Source organism: Mustela nivalis, assembly GCF_964662115.1.
Source record: "Mustela nivalis genome assembly, chromosome: 6".
NCBI lineage: Eukaryota > Metazoa > Chordata > Mammalia > Carnivora > Mustelidae > Mustela > Mustela nivalis.
Genome location: NC_139025.1, coordinates 114,315,317 through 114,340,780, shown reverse-complemented (window position 1 = coordinate 114,340,780; position 25,464 = coordinate 114,315,317). Strand labels below are relative to the sequence as shown.

At 34.6% G+C, this 25,464-nt stretch overlaps 1 protein-coding gene across 35 annotated transcripts in view; it reads left to right on the top strand.

Moving 5' to 3' along the window:
* Positions 1-25,464, top strand: part of MYO9A (myosin IXA) — a 275,439-nt gene that overhangs the window by 149,002 nt on the left and 100,973 nt on the right. For 13 of the 35 annotated variants that reach the window (XM_082735684.1, XM_082735688.1, XM_082735681.1 and 10 more), the window contains 10 exons: positions 494-637; positions 2,625-2,664; positions 9,139-9,261; positions 11,441-11,521; positions 11,865-11,975; positions 13,037-13,159; positions 14,772-14,921; positions 15,969-16,288; positions 17,107-18,711; positions 21,627-21,726. In XM_082735684.1, the coding sequence (XP_082591810.1) occupies positions 494-637; positions 2,625-2,664; positions 9,139-9,261; positions 11,441-11,521; positions 11,865-11,975; positions 13,037-13,159; positions 14,772-14,921; positions 15,969-16,288; positions 17,107-18,711; positions 21,627-21,726 (2,797 nt within the window). Of the gene's footprint in view, positions 1-493; positions 638-2,624; positions 2,665-9,138; positions 9,262-11,440; positions 11,522-11,864; positions 11,976-13,036; positions 13,160-14,771; positions 14,922-15,968; positions 16,289-17,106; positions 18,712-21,626; positions 21,727-22,229; positions 22,446-25,464 lie in introns of all 35 variants that reach the window. The other 22 variants (XM_082735666.1, XM_082735673.1, XM_082735671.1 and 19 more) reach the window with 2 other exon arrangements.

The following is a 25,464-nucleotide window of genomic DNA, read 5'->3' as shown; positions in this document are numbered from 1 at the left end:
ATCTCCAGCAGCTAGAATAGTACTTAGCCCAAAGAAGATGCTTAGTAACCTTGGTAGATACTAATGAGTTGAGTGTGTGACTTTCCAGAAAGAAATTAAATATTCTATAGAATGGAGCAACCTATTAGGATTGTAGATTCCTTCAGTAGTTTTTGGAAGTTCTAAAATCTAACAAAGACAAAAAACATCACATTATGTATAATACCTTATATTACTTACTTATTGTAAATAATTTAATAGATTCAAAGATATTAGCTGTATTATATGCTCATCTACATATACATTTGTATTAGAATGTACCAGAATCCATAGAAAAGGTTAGTTCAAATTGATAGTAATCTCTGTTGTAATATAATTTTATGCTGGTTTAGCTTTTTCCTAAATTTTGTCTTTAGTTGTTTAAAGTTTCAGGTTTTACTTATTTAAGCAATTTGGAGAATGTTAGATATGTCTCAGTTAACTAAAGCAAATTGTACTTATTTGATTTTTACAGAGATACATTTGATATTGCATGGAATGGCAGAACTGGGATTCGTCAGAGCAGACTATCGAGTAGCACCTCTTTGCTTGATAAAGATGGGATATTTGCTAATTCAGCTAGCAGCAAACTCTTGGAGAGAGCCCATGGAATTCTCATGTTAGTATTGATCAGAAATGTGGATTGCTTTTTATGATTAGTTTATAATTTCTGGCTGAAAAATAAGAGGGATAATGATGAATCATTTTCATGAGTAGAATTTTGAGCAAAACAAATGAACCAAAAGTTGTATTTAAAGCCATGAATTTCATGCATTAAGAAGCTGGTGGGTGGTTTGTTTGTTTACATCTGACTAGGAGAATCATGGTTGGATATACTCATGGAGATGATTATTATTCTTTGACAGACCCTACCTCCAAATAGAGAAAAAAACTTTTAGCTCCTTTTAGGATTCCCAGTCTTGAACCACAAATGTCCCTTAGATAATCCTAAGAAACTGGGCAGTAAAATCCTGTATAAAATGGTGACTGGGCCTTCCAGAATGTTAGGTACAATAGCCCTGTTTCTATTATGATGACTTGAATGTCAGATTTAGGGCACCATCTCAAAAAAAATTGGCTTTGACTTTTTGTAACTTAGAAGAAGCACTTTGTGAGATGTTTATATAAAATTCAAGAGCCTGTCTTTCTACCAAACAATAAACTAGAAAGAACCATGAAAAAAAAAATGGTGACTGGGAGCATGTATAGTGATACATTACCTTTATCCAGCCTGCCATTCCTCATTCCCTGATTATAAGATTGGTTTGAAGACATAAATATAACTATGCAGGGTGGACTAGTAAAAAGCTATTAGCTCCCTGTATCCACATATTTCAGACAGTATTTTTGGGCCACTAGCTAGATAGATGTATGACTAAATTGGATTCTTTAATCCCTAAGTCAATGCTTATCAGTGCTATCAGTTTAAGTCTTGCTATACTACAGACCTGTAAATTAACTCATTTAATCCTCACAACAATTTTAAGAGGTTGGTGGTATTATCATCCTCATTTTACATTATTACATTCTACATTATTTTCCATTATCACATTGATGAAACTGAGACTTAGAGAAGTTAAAAATTCTACCCAAGTGGGATTTAGATTTAGGTAGAGTTTAGATTCAAGCTCAGGCCTTTCTGACTCCCCAGTTCATGTTCGTAAGCCTTGGGCATTATTTCTTTTCTTTTCTTTATCTGTTAAAAAAAAAATCTTGATGTAAATATAATATTGAATTATAAAGAAGGAAAAAAGAGAATTTTCAGTTTTTTAAAAAGATTTTATTTATTTGTTAGAGAGAGATTGCACAAGCAGTGGGAGTGGCAGGCAGAGAGAGAAGCAGATTCTCTGCTGAGCAGGGAGCCCGATGTGGGCCTGATCCCAGCACCTTGGAATCATGACCTGAGCCAAAGGCAGACACTTGAATGTCAGCTGAGCCACTGAGGTGTCCCAAGAATTTTTGATTTCTAAAAGGGGAAAGTCATAAGTTTTTTTTTAAAAAAAGTATATTATAAAAATCCATGAAATTAGGCATCTATTTAAAGTCTTAAAATGGGGGCGCCTGGGTGGCTCAGTGGGTTAAAACCTCTGCCTTCAGCTCCTGTCATGATTCCAGGGTCCTGGGATCGAGCCCCACATCGGGCTCTCTGCTTCCCCGTCCCCCTCTACCTGCCTCTCTGCCTACTTGTGATCTCTGTCTGTCAAATAAATAAATAATATATATATTCTTCAAAAAATAAATAAAGTCTTAAAATGACAGAAACAAAGTCTCTATAGATATAAGAAAATGGAACTTTATTAATGTCCAAAAGAAGACAGAATTTTAGTTTTGAATGTACAACATTACATTACTGATTATCAGGCTTAAATCTGTTTATACCAGTATCACAGAGCAGGCATTTCTTTTCTCGTTCTCTTTTCCTTGCTTACTTTTCATTACCAAAGGTGCTGCTTAGTTGAATCAGTCAGTGTGTTCATATAAAGGACTTATATCTTGGAAATGGATATATAATATATTATTTTAGTAGAGACTGGAAATTATTCATGTGTACAGTCACTTTTTCTAATAGTTTCTTATTTTTCAAATGTAATGATTTATCTGTATAGGAGAAACAAAAATTTCAAGTCCAAGCCTGGCCTTCCAAAGGTGAGTATTATGAAAAACTTTTTTCTCTTTGTGCCTATTTAATTTTTTATTCCTCATGCAAACAGTCTTTATAAATAATCAAACATAAGCAATACTTTATTTGTACCCAAGATAGGGATTAATTTTGTGTAATTAGTTAGATTCATTTTAGAAATAACACTGGTTGTTAGGGAATGGCTAGGTTTAGTGGTTCAGGTAAATATTTGTGATATATCTCATATTCTAGTGTTTGAAAGCATCTGAATTATAAATATTAATTTTTGTTGAGTAATTGTACCTTTACACCTTTTCTTGTATCCGTAAGCCAGGTTAAGGTCAAATTTTGAATTTTACCTGATTTTAAATAATTTCTAATTAGTACTTATCTAACTTACTATCATTTAGCACTAGTCAGCCAAGTTTTTCTGTAAAGGTCCAGATAAGCTCACAGAACTCTAGTCTTTGTTAACTACTTAACTGTGCTATTGTAGCACAAATGCAGCTATAGACAATATATAACTGAGTAAATGTGACTATATTCCAGTAAATCTTTATTTTTGGTCATTGAAATTTGAATTTCACATAATTTATCACATGTCATTAAATATTACTTTAGTGGTTTTTTTCAACCATATAAAAACAGTGGGTAAGATTTGGCCCATGGTTTTAATTTTCCTACCATGAGCTACATAGTAGATTTTTGGATGGCATTCCAAAAGTATTGAGTTTACTAAAGGAAGAAAAATCTGTGTCTTTCTCTTGTACCATCCCAAAGAAGGAAATTTGTCACTTGTCACCTTTTTTGATGAATTCCAAAATTTAAAAACAAAACTGAGAAAGAACTGTTTATTCTCACGATTCTCTAGTTTAAAAAACAAACAAAAAAATATGAGGTTATTATTTATTCTACTTAAAGCCTCTTAGGTTTCCAAAGAAATATAATGCACTGCTTATGTGGTTTCTGGTAGTGGTAGATAATATTTTTTTAATTTTTTATTTATTTATTTGAGAGAGAGAATGAAAGAGAGAGAGCATGAGAGGGGGGAGGGTCAGAGAGAAGAATCAGTAGCCTAATGCAGGACTCGATCCCAGGACCCGGGACCGTGACCTGAGCTGAAGGCAGATGCTCAACCAACTGAGCCACCCAGGTGCCCAGCAGATACTGTTTTAAGCCATGAAGCACAAAGAAAGTTTATGTTACGTGGTTTGTAATTATACTCTTGTCATGAAAAGATTTTATGTAAAGAAAAAGGATGCCGCTTTATCATCAAACATCTTTTCATTTGTGTCTCTTTTTCCTTCACTGTCTCTTTAGTCTTTTGTTTTTGTTTCAAGTTTTTATTTAAATTCTAGTTAGTTAACATGCAGTGTAATACTGTTTTCAGGGGTAGAAATTAGGGGTTCATCACTTACATAGAACACCCCACGCTCATCACAAGTGCCCTCCTTAATACCTATCCTCCACTCACCTCCCTCCATCAATCCTCATTTTATTCTCTATAGTTAATAGTCTCTTATGGTTTGCCTCCCCCCTCCTTTTTCTTCTTCCCCTACACCGTTTTGTTTCTTAAATTACACATGAGTGAAATTGTATGGTATTTGTCTTTCTCTGACTTATTTCATTCTAGCTCTATCCATGTTGTTGCATATGGCAAGATTTCATTCTTTTTGATGGCTGAGTAATATCATTATGTGTGTGTGTATATATATACACACACACACAATATTTTTATATATATATATATATATATATATATATATATATATATATATATATATCGCATTTTTTTTATCCATTCATCAGTTGATGGACATTTGGGCTCTTTCCAAAATTGGCCTTTTAGTATTTTGAATGCCACTGGGTCTAGCTATTTCTACCATTCTTTGTACTCTCCTCAAATGAATAACTTCTCTTTAAACTTCATATGGTTTAAAAATATTCATGTTGGCTACACCTGAAATAAAAAATTCTATTCAGTTATCAGTCACAGGAATCTCTTCTATTTCTCTATTTTTATTGACATATAATTTATATACAGTGTTGTACTAGTTTCAGGTTTACAACATGTTGATTCATTGATTCTCTTCGTTACTCAGTGCTCACCACCTGTTACCAACAACGTTATTATAACGTTACTGACTATATTCCCTACGCTGTACTTTTCATCTATGTCACTTTTTTATTTTATAACTAGAAGTTTGTATTTCTTAATCCCCTCTATTTCACCCCTTCCCTCTGGAAACAATCACTTTTTTTCTGTATGAGTCTGTTCATTCATTTTGTTTTCTGGATTTCACATATAAGTGAAATCATATGGTATTTGTCTTTCTCTGTCTTACTTCACTTAGCATAATACCCTCTTGATCTATCCATGTTGTCACAGATGCCTAGATCTCATTCTTTTTTATGGCTGAGTAATAGCCCTATTGTGTATATGTGTGTGTTTGAATACATACACCTTACCTCTTCTTCATCCATTCATTTGCTGATTGACTGTTGAATTGCTTCCATATCTTGGCTGTTGTAAATAATGTTGCAATAAACGTAGGGGTGTGTATATGTCTGAATTAGTGTTTTTGTTTTCTTTGGGTAAATACTGAGTAGTGGAATTACTGAATCATACGGTATTTCTATTTTTAATTTTTTGAGGAACCTGCATACTATTTTTCATAGTGCCTCTACCAATTTAGGGTCCACCAATAGCGCATGAGGGTTTCCTTTTCTCCACATACTCACTAATACTTGTTATTTCTTATCTTTCTGATGCTAGCCATTCTGATAGGTATAAGGTGCTATCTCACTGTGGTTTTGATTTGTATTTTCTTGATAATGAGTGATTTTGAGCATTTCTTCCTGTGTCTATTGACCATCTATAGGTCTTCTTTGGAAAATATCTCTTTGGTTCTCTGCCCATTTCTTATTTGCTTCATTTTTATTAACCCCTTATTGGTTATATAATTTGCAGATATCTTCTCCCATTTATTTTGTTGCCTTTTCATTTGGTTGATGGTTTCCTTTACCGTGCAAAGGCTTTTTATCTTGATGTAGTTCTAGTATTTATTTTTGCTTTTGTTTCCCTTGCCTAAGGAGACATATCTAGAAAAATGTTGCAAAGGCTGGTGTTCAAAGGGATTACTGCTTATGTTTTTTTCTAGGGTTTTTATGGTTTCGGGTCTCACATTTAGATCTTTAATCCAAATTTGAGTATCATACTTTTGAGTATGGTGTGAGAAAATGGTCCAGTTTCATTCTTTTGCATGTAGCTGTTCAATTTTCCCAATACCTTTTATTGAAGAGGTCTTTGTATATTCTTGTCTTCTTTGTCACAGATTGATCATGTAAGCATGGGTTTATTTCTGGGCTCTGTATTCTGTTCCATTGACTTTATGTCTGTTTTGGTGCCAGTACCATAGTTTCGATTAATATAGCTTGGTAGTATATCTTGAAATCTGGGATTTTGATACCTCTAGTTTTGTAAGTTCCTTTGGCTCTTCAGGGTCTTTTGTGGTTCCTTACCAATTGTAAGATTATTTTTCTACTTATGTGAAAAATGCTTTTGGTATTTTGATAGAGATTGCATTGAATCTATAGATTGCTTTGGATAGTATGGGCATTCTAACAAATATTAACTCTTCCAATCCTTGAGCATGGAATATGTTTCCATTTATTTGTCATCTTTAGTTTCTTTCATCAGTTTTCATAGTACAGGTCTTTAACCTGTACATAGTACATTAGTTTTCATAGTACAGGTCTTTAACCTTCTTGATTAAGTTTATTCAAAGGTATTTTAATCTATTTGGTGCAATTGCAAATGGAACTGTTTTCTTAATTTCTCTTTCTGCTATTCATTATTAGTATATAGAAACAACAGATTTTTGATATTAATTTTGTATTCTGTAACCACTGCATTCATTTATTATATCTAATAGTTTTGTGTCAGCCTTTAGAGTTTTTTATGTATAATATTATGTCATTTGCTAACAGTATCAGTTTAACTTCCTCTTGACCAACATGGCTGCCTCTTATATTTTTGTTTTTGTTGTCTGATTGCTGGGGCTAGGACTTCAGTACTATGTTGAATAAAAATGACAAGAGGAAAGCAGTGGATATCCTTGTCTTGTTCCTGATTATATGGTATTTTGTCAGAGTAGTTGCAAATATTTTGCCATGTCAGTAAATTCAGGTAACAGTATATTTATGAACTGTGTAGTCTTAAGTTGTGTGGCTAAAGAAGACTTTATGAAAATAATTCTATATAATTGTATATCTCTTGTTTTTCACTGTTTTTTGAAGTACATTGTCAGAAATAACTTTCAGATCTTCTTTGATAATCTCCTTAAATACCTATAAGTGAAATTGTTTATTGGGAAAGTTATACTGATTTATATTCCTAAGAACAGTGCATAATTATGTTTATTTGTTCACAATCTCGCAAATACTAGATTTTGTTAGTCTTTGTTATGTTGCCAATCTGATATGCAGAAATTCTATTCATTTTTTTTTTTTTTTTTTTAGAAAATGTGTGTTTTTTTTTAAAGGTTTTATTTATTTGAACGTGAGAAAGCAAGAATAAGCTGGGGTGAGGGGTAGGGAGAGAGGGAGAAGGACAGGTTCTCCACAGAGCAGGGAGCCCCAATGGCAGGCCTTGATCTCTCTGAGATCAGAATCTGAGCTGAAAGCAGATATTTAACCAACTGAGCCACCCAGGTGCCCCAGAAAATCTCTTCAAAAGAAATGTTCTTTTCTTTGATTATAAGTCAGGTTGAATGACTGTCATTATGTTATTTGTCATTTGTGCTTTATTTGAGAATCAGCTGTTTCAGGTCTTTTGTTCATTTATAATTGTGGGATGAGTTTTTTTTTTTTTTAAGATTTTATTTATTTATTCGACAAAGAGAGATCACAAGTAGGCAGAGAGGAAGGCAGAGAGAGAGGAGGAAGCAGGCTCCCTGCTGAGCAGAGAGCCCGATGCGGGACTCGATCCCAGGACCCCGAGATCATGACCTGAGCCAAAGGCAGCGGCTTAACCCACTGAGCCACCCAGGCGCCCGTGGGATGAGTTCTTAAAGGAATTTTTATAGTTCTTCTGTATTGATAATAAGTATTTGTCATTGTTGGAAAAATTTTATTTAGTTGCAGTTGTTAAAATATGTATTATCCTTGTTGCCACTTGAAGATTTATATTTTTAAGTGTTTATATTGTCAGAATTAATATTTTTTAGACTTAAATTTGTCATGTTTTTAACTCAGTTCTGTGCTTCTCATACAATAAAATTTTTAGTACTTTTTGAATAACCTTATATAGTTGTACATACGTACAGTAGATACATTCTTTCCATGGCCAGACTCACTGCCATAAATATAGTATGATTTTAAAAATTGTGAATGGCTACAAAAGCTCTCAAATGCTTCATTAATGTCCTATTTTATATTCTTTAGTTGCTTTATGTATAACTCCTATTTTATTATTGTAAGATTAGTAATTAGTATATCAGGATTATGGTTGATAGGGTTGATGTTTTGTTTTGTTTTTCTCTGTATATTTCTAGTTAATGTGTGTAGCCTTTGGATTGAATTTAATTTATTGTCTCTGTGAATCAGCATTCAGTTACAGATAATAATAGTAACTGTGGATATATTTTTTTTAAGATTTTATTTATTTATTTGACAGAGAGAGAGATCACAAGTAGGCAGAGAGGCAGGCAGAGAGAAAGGGGGAAGTAGGCTTCTCGCCGAGCAGAGAGCCCGATGCAGGGCTCGATCCCAGGACACTGGGATCATGACCCGAGCCAAAGGCAGAGGCTTAACCCTCTGAGCCACCGAGGCGCCCCAACTATGGATATTTTTAAGTAGAAAAGGACTTAATTCAAAGAGGCACTTACAAAATCATTAGAAGTCTTGGAGTTTCTAAGTGTAGTGCAGAACTGACTCCTGCTGTAATCAGCTAGGAAAGTAGGAAACTGCCATTCTAGCTGCTGCTTTCAGGCACACACTACCTGTAGTATGATCCAGAAATCAGAAAGGAGCAGCTACAACTATTGGCTCCAGGGCTAAGGTGCATTTACCTAGAGTTTCAGTGACAACACAGATTCTCTGTACTCTGCCTCTCAACTCATAAAGGTAGTACCTGGACTTTGGGATCTCAAAAAAGCTTAAGTCCTTTGATGTGCCTGCTTGTCAGAAGAAACAGAAGCTCATAATCAAAGTCTCTGGTTCAGTTATATCTTTCTAGTTTCACATGTGGGATTTTAAATGATAAGCTTAAATTGCACCTGGAGCCCAGATGTAAGAGAATTTGAGAAATGCAGTTTTCTTTTTAGTTGGAAAGCTTCTGCAGGAAAACAGGAGGAAGATGGATGGATGTTGAATATCCAATCTCTCAGATTCATCATAGTCATTATACATAGGTGATAATGAAACTGGATTATAACTTTGTTTTTCCTGTTCTTTGATTAATTTATGTGAGGAATATGATTTTTCTCGCTTCTTTTTAGCACTTGCTAGAGGTAAATTCTTTAAAGCACCTGACAAGACTGACGCTACAGGATCGCATCACCAAGTCTCTTCTTCATTTGCACAAGAAGAAAAAGCCTCCCAGTATCAGTGCCCAGTTTCAGGTTATTTTTTATTTTACCTTTTTATTTAAAAAAGGGCTTTCTTTAGAGGACTCTATTTCATTCAGAATGACATTGAAAAGTCAAGATCATCTGCAAGATACCTGAATGGAAGATGATACATATGACTTAAAAGCCATATTATAGTGGTCGTTTTGGAGAGAAGTAACAGGGGTGGAAAAGTCAGCTGTCTCTCTTTTTCATCCCTTTATGTGTGGGTGGTGGATATCCCAGAGAGTACTTCATTGTTTTCAGTGTGAGGAGACAGGCAGCAGAAAACTGATACTATAAATAAAACCTGCCTTTAAGCCCTACTGCCCAGATACAGTCACTGTTAACATAATGTGTGTTTTTTTTTCTATATACATTTTAAACTTCGTTCTCCCATTTATATTTAACTAAATGGGATTGCTGGTATTTTCTGGTTTTATTTTAGTTTTATATGCATAGAAATCCATTTCCTTTTATTGTGACTGGGCATTTGGCAATAAATGTGATAATAATAAATCAAATAACAATTATATAATTGTCAAGCTGAATTTTATTCTTTGAACATATATCTATGTCTTAAGTTTTCTATAATAATTATATATTAGCCTTATAATAAGAGGAAAAGATATCTAAAAAGGATTATTATTTTTTTTTTTTTAAAGGATTATTTTTTCAAAGATAGTTTGTTTATAGCAGCAGGAGGTTCTGGTAATATTTTGTTTATTGAGTTGGGCTTTGGATACAAGAATGTGTTCCTTTTGTGAAAATCTGTCAAACTGTACACTTGTGATTTAAGCGTTTTATTTTATGTATTTTATACTACAATAAACATTTCTGAGGAAAAAAAAGAGCACTTAAAAGTAAAAAAAAAAATTATATTGCTATAATATATATGACAGTAATAATAGGAATCCGTATGCTTATAAGGCTTCTAAGTTTTTTTGTTTTTTTTTTTTTTTTTTTAAAGATTTTATTTATTTATTTGACAGAGAGAGATCACAAGTAGGCAGACAGGCAGGCAGAGAGAGAGAGGAGGAAGCAGGCTCCCTGCTGAGCAGAGAGCCCGATGTGGGACTCGATCCCAGGACCCTGAGACCATGACCTGAGCCGAAGGCAGCGGCTTAACCCACTGAGCCACCCAGGCGCCCCAAGGCTTCTAAGTTTTACTTGAAGTCATAAAATACTAACTCTGAGTAGACTGTGACAAGTTAAGTTTCCATATTATAATCCGTAGAGCATCCACTAAAAAACACTACAAAGAAATATAACAGAGAAGCCAATAGATGAATACTAAAAAACAAAATATGTTATCTGACCATAACGTGGATTTAAACCAGAAATCAATAAAAGAAAGATAATAATCCCCAGATATTTGGAAAATAAAAGGCAGACATCTAAATAATACATGAGTCAAAGAGATTTTTAAAATATTTTAAATGAAAGTGAAATATCAAAGTTTGTGCAGTGTAGCTAAAGCAGTGCTCCAAGGTTCATTGATAACATTAAATGCTTTTAATGAAAGGAAAAAGGATCTCAAATCAATAACATAAGCTTCTCTCTTAGGAAACTAGCAAAAGAAAAACATATAACTAATTCCAAAGCAAGCAGATGGAATGAAATGATAAAGACAAAAAACAGAAATCAGTGAAATTGAAAACAATAATAGAGGAAAAATACAAAACCAAAAAGTTGGTTCTTTGATAAGATTAAAAAAAAAAAAAGTTATAAACCTCTAGCTAGATTAATTAGGAAAAAAAAGAGGTAAAGTACAAATTATCAGTATCAGGAATGAAAGAGGGGACATCACTAGCATGAGCACTGAAAGTGGGGGACTAATAGCTAGTGGATACCCTACTAGAGATTTTCAAAGTTGTTTTAGGAACACATGAATTTGAGTAAATGGTTTCATGAAATGTGAAGAAAAGTGAAAAATTTATTCTAGACTTATATTATTCTGTAATATATCTGCAATTTATACTGTTGCCAAAATATCAGCTCTATGATTAAACTACCATCCTTCTCCTTAATTTAATCAGTATGGAAGTATACACAATTCTCTTGAGAAAGAAAGCTCTTTCTGTGTATACCATTGTTTCAGCATAGCTTGTCAACATTATTGTTTGTATTTGTAAATTATTTTCTGCCAGTTTGAAATGGGAGAAAATGCTTAATACGTTGCTCTGTATTGCAGGCCTCATTAAGCAAGCTGATGGAGACACTTGGTCAAGCAGAACCCTATTTTGTAAAATGCATTCGCTCTAATGCTGAAAAGGTAAAAATGTCCTGTAAGTCAGAGCTTCTAGCTCCACTTACTTCAAACCAGGTTTTACATTTTTTTAAGGAGAGTAAGTAGAGGGAAGAGCTATATATAATCTTTTAAATGAAAACAGTGTTCTGTATTTTCTGTAGGTGCCCTTCTAATTTTTGTACTTACCTGTCTTTTTGGTATGTATATGGGCTTGATTTAGTGTTTCCTAAAAATCTGAGAAGCAAATATGTTATGAAATTCCATCATAAAAAAGAATTATATGAAAGTTAACCATAGTTATTAGAGAAACATTAATTTGGAGCTGTCTTTATATGAGTTAATCTTTTTTCCATTTGTTTTGTTTTAGCTGCCATTAAGATTCAATGATGCCTTGGTGCTTCGACAGCTTCGGTACACTGGAATGCTGGAGACAGTTCGAATTCGCCAATCCGGATACAGCTGCAAATATTCTTTCCAGGTTATGCTTTTATAGTGATATTTAAATTATATACACTTAAGTAAGTTATTCCTGTGTCTTGCTTATTTTTTATTTGGGACTCACTTGTTTATTTCTCCTATTTCTTCATTTGCATTCCATCTTTTGTATACAGAATTGAAGAGGGATAGAGAGTACTCACTTCCATTGAATGGCAGCAATCATATTAAACTTGTGTTGTGATCAAATCCGGTTCCTGGCTATTCTCATTTTATCTGAATTTTGCCAGTACTAAGTTTACTCATAACATAGTAGTTCTTCCTACTGATTACTCCAGTAATTGAAATAGTTCAATCAGAACTGTCTAGTTCAAAAGATTCCATTTAGTTTTCTGCAAAGTTACCTCAGCAAAATTTTCTTTCATGGTAAGCTGCCAACAAGGCTTACAGTTATTCTCATTAACTGTTGTATATAGAAATTATGGTGAAGATTTTCAGCAGCTGAGCAGGTTCTTTGCTGTTTCTGGGAGGGAAAGCTTTGTTCTCAGTTATACTCTGACACCTTTGCATATTTTTCTGCTAAATATTTCAGTTATTAAATAACTTTTTCTTTGGTCATTAATTTAGCTTTCTCAAAAGGGACCATTAGTTTCTGCTTTTTTCTTCTTCAATTCCCCTTTCTTAACAAAATATGTAGAATTCACTATCTTCTCTCCACCCCCCACCGCCATTTTACAAATTAACTGTAATTTTTTAAATTAAGAAGTAATTTCTTGGTTTTAGTCTGTTTAAAAGATGAGGAAAATGGGCGCCTGGGTGGCTCAGTGGGTTAAGCCGCTGCCTTCGGCTCAGGTCATGATCTCAGGGTCCTGGGATCGAGTTCCGCATCGGGCTCTCTGCTCAGCGGAGAGCCTGCTTCCCTCTCTCTCTCTGCCTGCCTCTCCATCTACTTGTGATTTCTCTCTGTCAAATAAATAAATAAAATCTTTAAAAAAAAAAAAAAAGATGAGGAAAGGATCAATAAAAGGACAATTAGCTGCTTTAGGACTATGTTTACATACAATTTTCTTGTGATTTTACAACATTTTTCTTTTCATTTTTCAGGATTTTGTGAGCCACTTCCATGTACTTCTTCCCCGAAATATTATTCCATCCAAATTTAACATTCAGGATTTCTTCAGGAAAATACATCTTAATTCGGATAATTACCAAGTTGGAAAATCCATGGTAAATATAATATATATAGTCCTTATCAAATTTGGGTACATTTTTATATTAAAATAATAAGGGCAATCTTTCCCCATGAGAATATTTATGAAAAAGTTAGTGTGCCAGAATCATTATGGGAAATTGATTAGACCAAGATTTTTACTTAATATCGTTCGTATCAACCAAAGAGCTTCTGGCCAGTGCTCCAGTTCTGCCCATAGTTTTAACTGACTAAAAACAATCTCCTCCCAGGTATTCTACTGAAATCTTCAACTCAACTTGCTCAGTGACCTTACCCAGATTTTCCCACTGTCCTTAATTTATCAACTGCCTTTTATCTCTGTCATCCTTCTTCTAGGTTATGAGATTTGTCCTAGCCTTCACTTTAATCCTTTTACAAAGTTCTTTTTCTTTTTTTCCTCACAAATGATTCTCAGAGTATCTCTCCCTTTTTCTTTATTCCTATTACTTGCATTTTAGTTTGTTCCTTAGCTCTCACTTATATTTCTTTTAGAGTAAACAGATCCCTCATCCGATTTCAGTCTTTGTCATTCCATTTACCTCATTCTACCCATAGTATCAAAATCATAATCTTAATATACCTCCTTCTTTTATGTTGGCTTCCTGCTTAATACTAATCCCATGATAACCTCCCCATTAAATTCAAACATCTCTCTCTTCAAGAACCTCCATATCATGACTTCATACCATTTACTATCTTCTTTATGAAGACTGATTGTTCTGTTGACCCTGTCTGTGCTGCCCTGAACATGTACATTTGTTATTATTTCCAGCTCCTTGTTTTGCTCAGGTAGAAACCTCTGTCTTTTGCCCTTGCAGTTTATGGGTTTTTTTTGTGTGTGTGTATCTAATATCTAGCTCTTCTTTTTTTAAAATAGTTTAAAATTTTTGACAGACATGGAAGGTGATGGGTATGTTAATTAGTTTGTGATAATTACAGTGGATACATATATCAAAATAACCCACTGTATACCTTAATATTCAGTTAATATACCTTATATAATATACTTTATATACAGTTATTTCTGTCCACCTGCTTTTAAGGGTAAAGTGTAATTCGTATATCCAGAGGGTCTATGTCTAAGTTATATTTGCTTTATCCTATACTCCAAAGATTTATTAATAGAAGGAAAGAGTAAATAAACTGGTTAATAGCCTTGGGTAGCAAGAAACTTTTGATGCATACTGGGTTTCAAAAAGACTATTGTTACTGGCTTATTCATATTATCATCAAACTTCAAGATCTGTGTTTCTCAACTTTTCTCCCCCCACCCTAACTAATATCCTTGAAAACAGGAAAAATGACGTTTTCAGTGGTACCTTGTCTCATGAGGGCAGTGAATTTCCCAAGGGAATAATATATCCCAATCTCTAAGACTAGGAATTTTATAATCATGCCCATTTTTCCATTTTCTCTTCTATATTTTAATGTCTCTATTTTAATTTGAGAATGACTTCTTTAAATGGATAGAAATGTTTGTTAGTACTGCTTTTCAGGTCTACTATTGTATTCTTCTCTAAAGAAGCTTACCACAGAAAGGATGATTCGTGGCAATAAATTTCTCCTTTCTTCTTAAGCTGTATTCCTCATCTTTCTTCTTTTTGGTAGGTGTTCCTAAAGGAGCAGGAACGACAGCACCTACAAGATCTGCTTCACCAAGAGGTGCTCCGCAGGATCATATTGTTGCAGCGATGGTTCAGGGTTCTGCTGTGTAGGCAGCATTTTCTCCATCTGAGACAGGCATCCATCATTATCCAGGTTGGAAGCAAAGGATTCCTCCCATGAGATTTGCTAGTTAATGTGGCCTTTATTTTAGTAATCAGAATTTTACTGTGAAACATTTGAATAAGAATATAAACTTCTTTAGAGATGAGAATGTGTCCTATTCATCTTTTTTAAACATTCATGTTTATTTATGTATTTGAGAGAGAGAGAGAGAGAAAGAGAGAATGCACAGGGAGAGGGGCAGAGGGAGAGCGGAGAAAGAGAATCTCAAGCAGACTCCCTGCTGAGTGCAGAGCCTGACACAGTGCTTGATCTCATGACCATGAAATCATGACCTGAGCTGAAACCAGGAGTCTGATGCTTAACCTACAGAGCCACCCAGGCACCACTCCTGTTCATTTTTGAAATGTTCATTTCACCCAACAGATTACGTATTACAATAATAGGTATATAATAATAGACTATTGATAAATACTGATAAAGTTGAGTTTAAATTAAATTAAATTTATAGCTACAATATCTTACAAGGTATGGTTGGGGCAAAGGAGTTATATGCCTTAATTTTTGATGACATAGTTATTTTTGTTTGGTAGTTTCCTGAGAATATTTGAGAGTTATAATATACATTGTTGTTGCTCTGTACTCATCTTGGATGATAGGTATCTTATTTCGTATTTTTCTGCCTTATTTTCCCTCATTGATTTGTATAACTGTTCTCCTCCATAGACCTTTTTTGTTTATGTAAGAAAATCTTTAGAATCTTAATTTTTGAAACATGTGCATGTTGACCTTAAATCCATTAATATTGGCAAACTGTAGCATGAGAAGATAATGTAATTTGTTAAAGCATCAAAAAATTTAAATTATTTTAAGTTCTGTAATTAACTTCATTGAAGTTGTATTTTCTAGAAGAGTTGTTTTAGCCAGGCATATCTCAAAAAGGAAAACTTTTTTTCCCCCCATTTTAATCATGTGCAATTTAACTCTAGCCACTTAACCTTTAATTGTGACATAATATTTTTTTTTTCTGTGAAAATATGGCACAAGATAAGACAGAAGTTTTTATTGTTTTCCCCACAGCGATTCTGGAGGAATTACCTAAATCAGAAGCAAGTCAGAAGGGTAGCTGTGCAGAAGGATGTTTTAGTTATGGCTAGTGCAGCCACTCTGCTCCAGGCCTCCTGGCGTGCTCACTTAGAGAGGCAGAGGTATTTGGAGCTCCGGACTGCAACTATCATCATCCAGCAGAGATGGAAGGAATATTACAGAAGGAGACATATGGCTGCTCTCTGCATTCAGGCAAGATGGAAAGGCTACAGGGAAAGTAAGAGGTATCAAGAACAAAGAAACAAAATCATCCTTTTGCAATCAATTTGTAGAGGATTCAGAGCAAGACAAAGGTAATCTTTGTTGCCATGATAGTTACTCCTTCTTTCTTTTCAAATATTTTATGCCTCTGCTCCAACACTTGTCTAACTTGTATTAGAATTGGTTATGTATAATTTTGTCTTCTCCAGTAGGCTGTTATACTCCTAGCAGTTTTAACCCACATTGTGTGGTCTATAATAGAAGCCAAGTAGATGTTTATTGAATTAAATTGGATTGAAAACCTACATGATCTATGGTTATAACTGCTAAGAGTTAACTTTTACATTCAGTTGAATCTTTAAAAATTGGCAATATTCAGTTGTTTTTACCTTTAGAAACTTTAATTTCATTTTAAGGTTTATCTTAAAGATACTTTTTTTTTTTTTTTTTAAGATTTTATTTATTTATTTGACAGACAGAGATCACAAGTAGGCAGAGAGGCGGGCAGAGAGAGAGAGGAAGAAGCAGGCTCCCCGCTGAGCAGAGAGCCCGATGCGGGACTCGATCCCAGGACCCTGAGATCATGACCTGAGCTGAAGGCAGCGGCCTAACCCACTGAGCCACCCAGGCTCCCAAAGATACTTTTTAAATAGCTTTACTTCTGAGTTAATTTATGTTTTGACTAGAATATCCTAGTAGAAATAATGCACTTAATAATTTAATTAATTAATTAATAATCTTAAAATATCATCTCACTCATAGGAATGGAATTATGAAATGTGCATCCAAGTTAGCTTAAGAAGAAAAATCTGGAACTTTCCATATATTTCTTAAATTCTCAGTAAAATGTATTTTCTCCAATAGTAAGTAGAAGATAACCTCTAACCCATTTTTCCCTGTTTTTCTATAGGTTTAAAGTTTTAAAAGAACAAAGACTGAAAGAAACAAAACTAGAACTTGGATTGGCAAATACTGAGCCATCTGGAGCTCTGGAAATCCAGGGTTCAGACCCTTCAGAATGGGAGGATTGTTCCTTTGATAACAGAGTTAAAGCTATAAAGGAATGTAAGTCTGTGATAGAGAGTAATCGAATTAGCCAAGAAAGTTCAACAGACTGCTTGAAAGAGTCCCTAAACAAGCGACAGGAGAGAGCCAGAAGCCACAGTGGTGCAGACTTGCAGGAAGAAGTGATTGTCAGAGAGAGACCTAAGTCCTTGGAAGATCTCCACCAAAAAAAAGTAGGTCGGGCCAAAAGAGAAAGTCGGAGAATGAGAGAACTTGAGCAGGCTATATTTAGTTTAGAATTGTTGAAAGTTCGTTCTCTTGGTGGCGTGTCTCCTTCTGAGGAACGTAGATGGTCTACAGAACTGATGCCGGAAGCCCTTCCGTCTCTACAGGGTACACCTGACAGTGAAAGCTCTCAAGAAAGCTTGGAACTTCTGAGTTGTGAGGAAAGCCAGAAGAGCAAACTGGAATCCATAACTTTAGATGAAGGAGACTTGCAGCTTCAGTCACCTAAAATATCCAGCAGTCCAATATTTGATTCACAGAACAATGCCATCAGTGCCTCAGGTGAGACTAACTATACTTTGATTGAAAAGGGGGCATCCTCTGACTCAGTCTATTTGAAGAATGGGACTATGAAGGAAAAACTGGTTTGCAGTTCTGAATCTATTACCTGTAAGCCACAGCTGAGAGACCCCTTTATTTCAAATAGTTTGCCTACGTTTTTTTATATTCCTCAACAAGACCCACTGAAAACAAGTTCCCAACTAGATGCAAGTATCCAGAGAAACAAGCTATTAGAAAGTGAAGAAACACTTTCAGCTCTCACTTCCGATATCAACAGGGAAGCCAGAAAGTACCACTTTCCAGGAGAAAATCAAGTTGTTACATCTTTGAATACAGATTCTTCTAATACTGTGCTGAAGAAGTTAGAAAAGCTAAACATTGAGAAGGAAGAAAGGCAAAAGCAGTTGCAGCAGCAGAATGAAAGAGAGATGATGCAACAGATTCGTCAGCAGACAGGTATTTTAGAGAAGGAGCGTAAAGCCTTCAAGACAGTTGAAAAGCCAAGAACTGGGGAGTCCTTCCTGGCACCATCTTTCCATCCATCAGAGCAAAGAGCAGAGAGGCCATCTTCCCTCCTTATTCTGAATACCCCAAATAAGGAAGAGCCCAATGTAGTAGGGCCTCCATCAGTATCAGTAAAAGATGCAGCTCTTCTTCCAAAAGACAGCCTTCCTGCTCACCCTCCCCAGAAGGACCGACCTGTCACCTTGTTCTTTGAAAGGAAAGGAGGCCCATGCCAGTCTGCTACTACCAAGGAATTATCCAAGACAGACAGAATGTGCACCCATCTGAATGTAGCCAGTAAACTTTCTAATAATCGTATTTCAAAGAGAGAACACCACAGACCTACTCAGTCTTATAGCCACAAATCTGATGACTCCTCCAGAGATGGAAATACTAGGGTTATTTTCTTCACACCAAAGGACAATATGAGTATTTCCCTGTAAGTGAAATGCTTATTTATTTTATGTATATAAATGGCAAACTTTTTGGAGAATTTTATTAAGGTTCCTTAATCTACTTCAACTATTTGTATGGGTGCTACTGAAATTAGCCATTTTCTCTGTGTTTAAAAAAAAAAAATTCCCTAATCGTTGACTCTAGCAGCTACCTGAAATTGAATATAATTATACCATAGAAATCTTTGACTAATAAGCACAGATAGAGTTTTTTGGTTCCTCCTCTTTAAGTGAGAAAGCATTTGTGAAGGGCAGTACAGTGCCTACAAACATAGTAGGCATTCAGCAAATGCTGGTTGCTCTAGATCTCTGGGGGGTGGCAAGTCCAATCTTACTAGTGTCAGGCTTTAAAGTTAATGTACTTTGTCCCGGCATTTAGCCTATTTATGGTCTCAATTAAGTATTTCATACTATTTTTATGTGGTAAAGAAACACAAAAAATATAATTTACCATCTTAACTGTTCTTAATTGTACAAGACAATAGTGTTAACTATATGCATATTTTTGTGCAGTGGATCTCTAGAACTTTTTCATATTGCAAAAGAAACTCTTATTACCCATCAAACAGTTATACTCCTTTCTCCTTACTTGAAGCTCCTAGCAACTGCCATTCTACTTTCTAAGAGTTTAACTACTTAAACAGATGGCTTATGTAAGTGGAAGTTCTTTATACTTCTAAGTTTTAACTAGTGGTCACCATGAGAAAAGCACTTTTTAGGTGGAACATAAAAGCAAAGATGATAAAATTTAAGAAATTTGTGTTAAGTCTTTGTATACAGTGGATTCTCTCAGTTCTTATGGGAAAATGTCAATGTTTAAGTAAAAGGAGGGTATATATCTTAGGGATAAAAAATTAAATTTCACATTTACTGTGGAAAATAACCTTTTCTCTCTTATAGTTTGAGCTTTTAATCTTTCAGTCTTTAAAATAATGTACAGAGTTTATAGACCCTTTGTAAATACAAGCAAGAGATCATTGGTATTTTCCATTAGGGATTTTTGTATGGTATTATGAGATGCAGTTGGGTTAAATGACAGCTTGGGGTCCTATGCTTGCTCATAAATCTAGAGATTGCCCCAAAGTTCAAAGACCTTATGTAGCATATATAAGCCCATCAGTTAAGTTGTTAAAAATATTATTTTCTATGATTCTGATGAAGTTTAATGATGGGAGGTGTGTGTTTGTGTTGTATGTGTATGTGTAGCTGTTGGATCCATGAATGTGTTCTATAGAAGGCATACTTACAGATTTCAAAAACATTAATATTTTTGTGAATTCTTGCAAACGTCTTTTATCATTTTCCAAGATAAACAGTCTTAGGGCTACTTGATCTAGTTTGCTTTTACCCCATTAAGATCTACTTATCTTCAAAATGATTATATATTGTTTATGTCAAAGCTTATGTAACATTCATACTTAAAATCTTCTCGATGCATTTTATAGAATCGTAAATGTTGGTGTTTCTCAGTTATTTTTTCCAGTTCGCACGTATTATAGATGAGATCACTGAAGCCTGCAGAGGTGAAATGACTTGTTCAAGGTAGCATATGAGAAATCGCAGGGAATAGAACTTGAGTTTCATAATTAGGAAGTAATGTTAGTGTTCTTTCTGTGCCACAGATAAGTGTATAGTGGTCTTCATCTGTTTAATGAAGGAGAACAAAAGAGAAATCATGGAGAAATCTAAAGAAAATGCTGTGAGTTTAAAATTTGGCTAGGGTTGTCAGGTACCATCAAAGGTCTGATTATTTCCTTCTCTTTAGAACAAAGCAGATAGGCTTAGCTGGGTAAGAGATTTTAATAAAAGGGAATCTTTTAGGATAGCCTGGGATTGCTAGGCTTAATCATACCTTGGTCAAAAAGGGAGAACTCTGAGAAGCCTTTAGCTAGCAAAGACTTAGGTTTGTTTTAGGAGTCATTGCATAGAGCAAAGGACAAGATAACCTCTTAAAACCGCTAGGTCTTCATTTGTAAAAATTAAGTGGAAGATTTTGAATGACAGAGCCATTAGTCTGCTAACTTGTATAATAAGTTAGTGTCTACTTTAAACCCAGCAGTATGCTAAAAGATAAGATATGATTCTTAGTGAGCTTATAGTTCTGCTAAGGAGAGATGAGCAATATGTTATTGATAAATTTTAAAACTCATGCTACTGAGTTAATATAGGTAATTGGGACCATGAAAGTTTTGGGTTCAATTCACGTTTTCATCAGATATCCATTTCTACATAGAATTTAATGATAAAATAGTCACATTGTGTGGTTATTCAAGCAAAATTAAGTTTCCACTAGGTAATATCGCTGTATGGCATACCTCCTTTAACTTGATAACAATTTGTTATCCTGCTAGTTTTAATTTTGTTCTGTATAACAGAGTTTTAAAACTAATACAGTAGATGAAAGCTGAAGAGGGGTGTCAGAAGATTTGCTAGCCAATAGGAACCATCTCAGTATAAAACAAAGTAATGGGACCTATATCACTTGATAGCTACTTATCAGGTATTTTATAATGATTAGAATAAAAGGTCCCTTCTAAGACTATAAGGTTTGGGGATGTGATGTTTTCCCTTATCATCAAATCCATTTGTTTTCCTGAGCTAATTCTGCTGCTACTAGTCTTAAACATAGGCCATAGTGGAATATACCCAGTGATTACAGGGACAGGCCTCTAGTAATCCAGTCACATATGTCAGTTCTTGATAATACTATTAATTAGGGAAGCAGAAAAAAATGGATATATTGTTTTGGAAATTGAATAAAGTCTGGAAGTATTTAATGTAATTTGCTAGAATTCTTTGATTGGTCTTGTTAGGCTATATTTCATGCTGTACTTTAAGACTGCTGCCATGGGATGTCTGCTAAGAATTGAATTATAATTCTGTTATTTATTATTCTTAGTGTCAACAAGGAAGCTTTAAATAGTGGAAATCTTCAACTCCGTAAACAAGATGAACCAAATTGGAAACCTGTGAAGTTAAGTGGGCCGGGCAAAGGAGAGGTAAGTATTTAATTTTATCTATCTTTTATGCAAAATAGATGCACCTGTTTTGGAAATCATTATTCTAGGTAAAAGACCTCATGTATGCAGTTACTCCCAAGTGTTATTCGAAAGAAGCCATGAGTTAAGTCTGTTACAAACTTAGGGAGGTGTACTTCAGGGAAGGAATGTTGACTAAAATCCCAGATTATGTTTACAAAAAAGATGTTGCTTACTAAAGGCAATTTATGCAAGTGGCTTTGGTGATATATCATGGCGGTGAGAGATGATTTCCTTGGCTATAGAGAACAGTGTAGATTTGGCTTCCATTTTTGTCCTTTGTCCAGAGTAATGTATATAGATTGCTTTTGATTATCTCTGTCACTTCTTGTAGAAAGGACACTGCAAGCGGGGTGGAGGGATGTTTCAAGAAATTCATGACCTCTCTGTCTTTCATTGGCATCATCTCCCAAAAAAACCAAAACAAAACATTGTTATGTTATTTGTTTTATCATTTGGTCAAGCAGGTTGCCAGACCGGCCCATAAAAAGAAAGCTCGAATGGCGCGGACGCGCTCCGATTTCTTGACTAGAGGTACTTTTGCCGATGGGGAGGGGGATACAGAGGAAGATGATTACGATGACATTATTGAGCCCCTTCTCTCCCTTGACCAAGCTTCTCACTCTGAGCTAGGGCCTGCACCCAGCCTGGGTCAGGCCTCTCACAGTGACTCCGAAATGGTAATTTTACAGCAATATAAGAAAAATAGGCACCAAACAAATCTGATGGGAATAGTGAATAGCCTTTGCTAATCTAAAGCTAACCTTCACAGCTTCTTCCTCGTATAGTGGTTTGTACATGGGAAACCTCAGTGAACACAGCAACAAAGCTAAACTTTAATTTATTAGGACTCAGATAAAGGACACTTTAACAGTGTATGTCAAATCATAAATTAGGGAAAATTAAGGTTATTTAATTTAGCACTAAGGTAGAGATTTTCTATTCTATCTTAAAAGGTCTAGAGTTAGGGGCCTTCACACTTTTTTTCTGTAAAGGACCAGATAGTAAATGTTTTAGATTTTGTGGATCCTTTAGTTTCTGTTGCAACTATTTAACTTGCCACTGTAGAGTGAAAACAGCCATAGACATAAGAAAACAAACGGGCAAGGCTTTGTTCCAGTAAAACTACTTACAAAAACAGGCAGCAGGCTGTACTTGATATTTTGGCCATAGTTTGCTAATTGATCCTTTGTCTAGTGAATAGGCTACATGTTTAATAGTCTAGTTGCTTTTAACTGAAATGGAAATACCTTTTCCTTTTTTTGTTTTTTTTGTTTTTGCCTTTAAACTTGCTTTGTCTCCCCCATTTTTAGTACTAGAAAATAAACATGATTTTCTAAAAAGTTTAATGAGCCATGCCAAAAATATTTTCCTGAACCAACCTACCCAGGTAGAAGGCTGTATGTATTATGAATTTGTATTGATCAAAAATTACAACATTGGAGTTATATTTGAATAAAGCTGCACTTAGTCTTAATATTTGACTAAGAATATAACTTTATGATCATTTTTCAACCAAAATTAGGAATATATAGTTTGACAAGTGTGAATGTATTTATGGATATAAAATGTTTGATTTTTGGAATTGTCGTGGAAAATACACAATATAGGGACTCCGTATGTCTAATTTATACTACATATACAAACATTATCATTGATCAAGTGGAGTGATATATGCATTTTATTTCCATTCATATCCTGAAGTTGGATTTCTAATGTTCTTCTTTAGTATCTGTTCATTATGGTAGGAAAGTTCTCGGTTTGTCTTCTTTTGTCATTAAGTATTTTATCTTTGAACTATTTTAAACTGTTTGTTAAACAATTTAAATAGGACCAAAGAATTAAATTTTCTGCTAATTTCTAGAATATCCTTATTGTCTTTATCTTCTGTTAGAAATACTGTTTTTAAATGATAATATTGATATTCTAAGAAAAAGAAAAAAAATATATGACAAGTTCTCTAATTAGATAAATGAGTCATTACTTTGAGCTAAACTGTAGGACTGTAAAGATTGGAAATAATTTGTATATCCATTAAGATATGTAATTAGAGCTAAAGCCCTCTTTTCAGTGTAGGTTAAAATAACTCCATTTTGGAAGTGCCCTGTTTTTGAGTTATAAATAATGAAACATACTTTACCATAGGATTAGTAGTTAAAGATGAAATTATATTATGGAACAACTAATTTAATGAAAAGTATTGCTTTTTTAAGTGTAGATGGGGAGCATACTTAAATTATTCTCTAAAGTATACATAGATTTTTCATTCGTGGAAGAACTTAACATTTGTAATTGCTGTTTTGTTCCTGAGAGTTTTCTTTGTTACAAACCTTAGTCCTTTTGGTGGTAGAATTCTTCCTCACTGTGAAAACTCTTAATGAGATGAACCAGAAGTTGGGCTTTCTGCTTGGAGCATTCACCCCTTTAAGGGTTCTAGCTGGTAGCCTCTGCCTGTGATTCTGTTCACCTGCTTGACGGTCACTGCATGCCCGTAGTTGTAGAGCACTCTGCCTCCCTGCACAGTGAATATAGTCTCTTCTCCAGCTCTCTTGCTGTCCTTCTGTTTCGTCACTAGCTATTTTAGGAACAGGTGGTGGTGTTTGTTTCTGGTGGACACTTGCATGAAGAAGCTTTGCTTTCTAGAATATGCTGATAGATACTTATTGGGGATGGGGGTGGAAAGGGTAGGAACAGTTTACAGTGTTTCTCTTTGTTTATCTTGAAAATTTGCCGTGTTCTAATGTTCTCTGATATTGTAAAGATAAAGACTAATTGATTGTAAATGGGATTTACTGAATTGTCATAAAATCCAAATATCTCTAGAATTTTAAATACACTTGATTTTCTAGGCACATGGATTTTTAAAAACTTGGTTTTGTGTGTGTGTGTGTGTGTGTGTGTGTGTGTGTGTGTGTTTATTTTTGTTTCTGGTTTTTTTCTGGACAAAGTGATCCTGTAACTCTGACATTTGCTAAAAAGAGTGTTACTCAGTTTTGGAGGAAGCCATCTGACCTTTCCATTTGTGAAATAACTGATCTAATGGGATAAAGACAGTCCTATATGAATTACCGGAAGAGGATTCCCTAAGCTTACTTCCTCGATTCATCAGTCATTAATTAGTTGTTACCTGCTAAGAGAAGTAGAGACAAGAGTAGTAGCTACCTTCCTTATGACTTTGGTGTTTTGTTTTAACTTTCTGCCTTTAATTCTGCCATTTGAATAACTTCAGTCTCCAGATGCTGCTCTCACTCAGTTCCTCCATCCACTCTGTTGGCTTTCACTCAAGAATAATGACATGTTCTGCCACATAATATTTTTAAGGTGGTTTTCATATAGTTTTTTAGTCTCTCAGTATTTTGGATGGTAAGTGAGTTAGTCACATCGTTTCTTTTCCTTATTAGTAGAATTGGTATAGGTAACATTATAGTTTCCTCTGTTATCCCTGGATAATCATCTCTATGGTCATGACTCCTAAGTAGCTCTCCAAAATTTGTCTTCTTTATCTCCAGTATGAAAAATTTCTCATTTTATCCCCAAACTTCTGTCACTTCTTATGTTCTTGTTTGTGTTTGTTATTATCTGAAATATTCTCCAATCCTTATCAGTGTTGAATTTTCCTTCTCTCCACTGCTCACTCCACAAAAAACTGCCAGAAAAACCTGTTGATTGAGCAAGACTTAAGTTTTTTAGCTTGTTTTA